General features: G+C 46.2%; 1 protein-coding gene across 1 annotated transcript in view; it reads left to right on the forward strand.

Annotated features, from left to right (window-relative positions):
• T265_08413 (hypothetical protein) overlaps positions 1 to 1,937 on the forward strand; it is a gene marked incomplete at both ends in the record, with an annotated part of 12,789 nt that extends 10,852 nt beyond the window's left edge. The window contains one exon of the mRNA XM_009174209.1: positions 1,809 to 1,937. Coding sequence (XP_009172473.1) covers positions 1,809 to 1,937 — 129 coding nt within the window. The remainder of the gene's footprint in view (positions 1 to 1,808) is intronic.
• Between the last annotated feature and the right edge of the window lie 1,565 nt (positions 1,938 to 3,502).

Raw genomic sequence — 3,502 nt, forward strand, 5'->3', positions numbered from 1 at the left:
TTGGGTAGCCAGACCACTACACCCTACATCCCCAGACCATTGATGAACAGAACTGAGGCGGGCGTAACCACTGTACAAGCACGTGGTTTTTAAGCCTGATGATGACAGTGAAGGCTTGGTTATGGGTTCTGATGAGCCGCAAGGTCCAGGTCCACAGCTAACTCCGACTTCCGAGCGAACCTTAATAATCACTGTGGCACGACTGATCGCCTCAAGTCCACTGTTTATGACGCATGTGGTGAAAACATGAGACCAACCAGAAAGCTGAACTAAAGTTCGGTGGGAATAAATTCAGTGATGTTGGCTAATTCACCAACTACACGGGTTTCAGTCTCCTAGGGCTGACAGGAACTGCTGAGTTTGCACTTTTAAGCAACCACTCAACACAGTCAGTGAGGAAACAACTGCTGAATGGAAGGATACGTCCACTCAAACATCATATACTGAAAATTTTGTGGTCGGCCAAACATGGAGACAGTCAGAGCATACCCGACACAGTCCAATGGTGGGGAAATGTTTTGCTCTTATCCAGGAGCTCAAGAGCCACCACGTGATTGACAGAATATACTCGTTTGATTATTTCGTGGACGTTGTCTACAGTAGACGTCGGGTCGATTATTGACCACCACATGCGTGAAGAAAGGATTCAGTTGCCGTCGTTATGCGAATCAGTATTATGCAGTGGCACGATAAAAATTCCAGAGATCTGCAGTCAACATTTCAAATCCTAACTATGGTGGGGCGGCAATATTGCCAATAAGGTTGTTTCCTGAGGCCAGTCGATTAAAACTTGCCGGAAATCACGTAGACTGGATACATAGGTCGCGAACGGCCTATGGCCCGAAGGACACGCCTGATTGGTCAGAATATGGGCCAATCGTTAACAAACGTTTAAGTCTCGATGCTTCCGGTCCCATCATGAAAATTCTAGGTTGACTTCGGGAAGAATTCTGTGGTAACTGTAAGGAATTCGGTTCTTGAGATATTGTTTCATCTCCCTCTAAAGCTGTCTAAACGAAGATTTCGACACACGGTGGTGGGCGGGACGGCAATCGAAGCATCAACAATGAAGCCGTGAAATGTAGTGTGGTGGTTTCCAGTTCATCGCCTAGACCCTCACTGCCGATCGTGAATCTTGATGAGTAACAAGAGGTGGTTAGTTAAATTGTTGTTGAAGGCCCCTGGCCGAAAGCTTGGGGATTCGTCTTGTTTCAAGTTTCTCGTACGATTTGCATCGTCGATGGTCACGCTCAACAATGTCACTTATGGAGCTGCGAAGCAAGCAATTTGGATAAATCCTCAACTTGAAGAGTCAGAAGAATCAGCACTCGCACTCCGGACCTTGGGCTTCCTTAGCACGGAAGGGCTTTTGGACCTTCCAGACACACTTGTACCCTAGCTTCTGCAACCAGGTTCAGTTGTGCTGTATTCTCAATCGGAGGGAATAATTCCCCATAGGGGGTTGTGTACGAGATCAAGCAGTTGAATACAGTGCATTGAGTTGTTGCTAAAACACACCGCCCAACTTTTACAGGGTCATCAGAAGAAACTTCAAGCTAAAGGGAACTTCATGAAGAGGTTCATCCGAAAAGAACTTCGGTAGACTTGCAAATCAATGTCAGTAAGTGGTCATTCTCCGTTTTCTGGATCGCCAGTGAGTAGCATGGTTTGCGCCTGTTTATAATGAAAGTGATTTGATTACCTGTTGATTAGAGAGTAGAAGTTTGACTAATGGTTGTCTCGGCCATGGTCACAAATTTCGAGATTTTGCCGGCAATTTTAATTGCTTGCGATTTCATGTCTACCAGTTTTCCAGTGCCTGCTCCGACGAGAAGCGGGTGGTCCTGGTAGAGAAATCCGAAAATCTCGGATACCAGACGAGTTCCAGTGCCGCTCATCCAGCAACCACATTTTTGTTCGAATTTGCTGACGGGTGAACCCAAACCAAGAACGAGAGCTTCACATCGGATGCCATATTCTTCGGCTTCTTGAAAGTGTTCGAACGAGTCCAAAAACTCAATTTTTACAGGATTCGAGGGAAAATTCTACATTGAACTGAGGCGCTCTTATCATACAGTATATTTTGAGCGATAGTAGGCATGATCTACTCCTCTCCAGCTTTGGTTGCCACTGAAGTTTCTCAAGGCTCCGTTTTGGGACCGCTGCTGTTTCTGGTACACGTCAACGAACTTCCAGCTGCTCTTGCTAGCCCATCTCTAGTTTTTCATTGATCTGAAATGCTGTAGTTCCGATGCCAGTGCCCTATAAACGGGTGTGGACGCTGCAAAGCAGTGATCGTCGGAGTGACAAAAAGTGCGTCTATATGTCATTTGGAGAAGGGGTGACCCGGTGAACGTTTTTGTCGTGCATGGTGAAAATGAACCAAATGGCCTCACGAAGATGGGTACCAAGAATGATTTGTGTATTTGGCTCTCTTCAAACGTGCTCTTTTCACTAAACCATGAGAAATCGGCCGACAAGGCATTCGCCGTTCTACGGATAATTTCGCGCCCCCTCTCCCGTATCTCTTACATGGACTTCCAGAACTCCTACGGGGCTCATGACAGACCGCTTCTGGAACATGCCAACCAATTCGCCTGCTCAGGACGCACGAAGAATGTGGCGCTCATTCATCGCGTCCAACTAGTTGCTATGAAAATGGTGACTTGCATCAAATACGTTTCGCGTTGCCTGACCTCTTTCTCCTGGAGTATCTTCGTCTCGAGGAGACCTAATACGTATTCATGCCCTGTTTGAACAGAGTTTGGCCAACAGATTCTTCATTTAGTTCATCCAACGGCAGGGACATGATGAAAACATTTTCCAGCTCGGAGAGCATCCTTCTTCCAGGCGACTTTTTCTCATTTCGGATAGGTGCTGCGCGGACCAACCTTGCTCCGTCGGCTGTCCACGCTGCGTCTAGTGTCCAGTTCAAAGCACTATTAAGAAGTTTAATGCAGCTCCTTGAGCTACACCATTTTTCGCTTGTTACTTTCAAGTGAACGGCAGCCACTGAACAACAAGAACAAAACCGACCCGAGAAACTGGACCGAAGTCCCGATCCTGTTTGTCAATCCGTGACCCCATGTTCACATCTTGTATGGTGCATAACCTAGTGTCCCTAAATAACTCAAACTTATTCCTCTGAGCGCAACGGCTTTTTTCTGTAAATTAATCCCTGTATAAGACTTGTATTCACTGCGTCATTGTCTAGTTTTCCGCTTCCACCGATCGTGATATTGCTTGCTTCAATATTTTTCTTGATTACTTGTGTTCTCTAGCCAATGTTTTCAGAAGCGGATGTCAATGCAGGGACCACCTTCCTTATTTATCTATGCCCACAAGCTAATAAATACTAAATGCGTGGAATCCGGTAACTCAGATTTTCCTCTTTGCTCCATAGCCTGCAGAAAAGAGCTTACCAAAAATGTGCTCCCGTATCCAAACCCATGCGGCAGCCAAACCCTTCACACTTATTCCCCTTGACCAGATAAACTGAAAC

Source organism: Opisthorchis viverrini (assembly GCF_000715545.1).
Source record: "Opisthorchis viverrini unplaced genomic scaffold opera_v5_221, whole genome shotgun sequence".
In the NCBI taxonomy this organism is placed as follows: Eukaryota; Metazoa; Platyhelminthes; class Trematoda; order Opisthorchiida; family Opisthorchiidae; genus Opisthorchis; species Opisthorchis viverrini.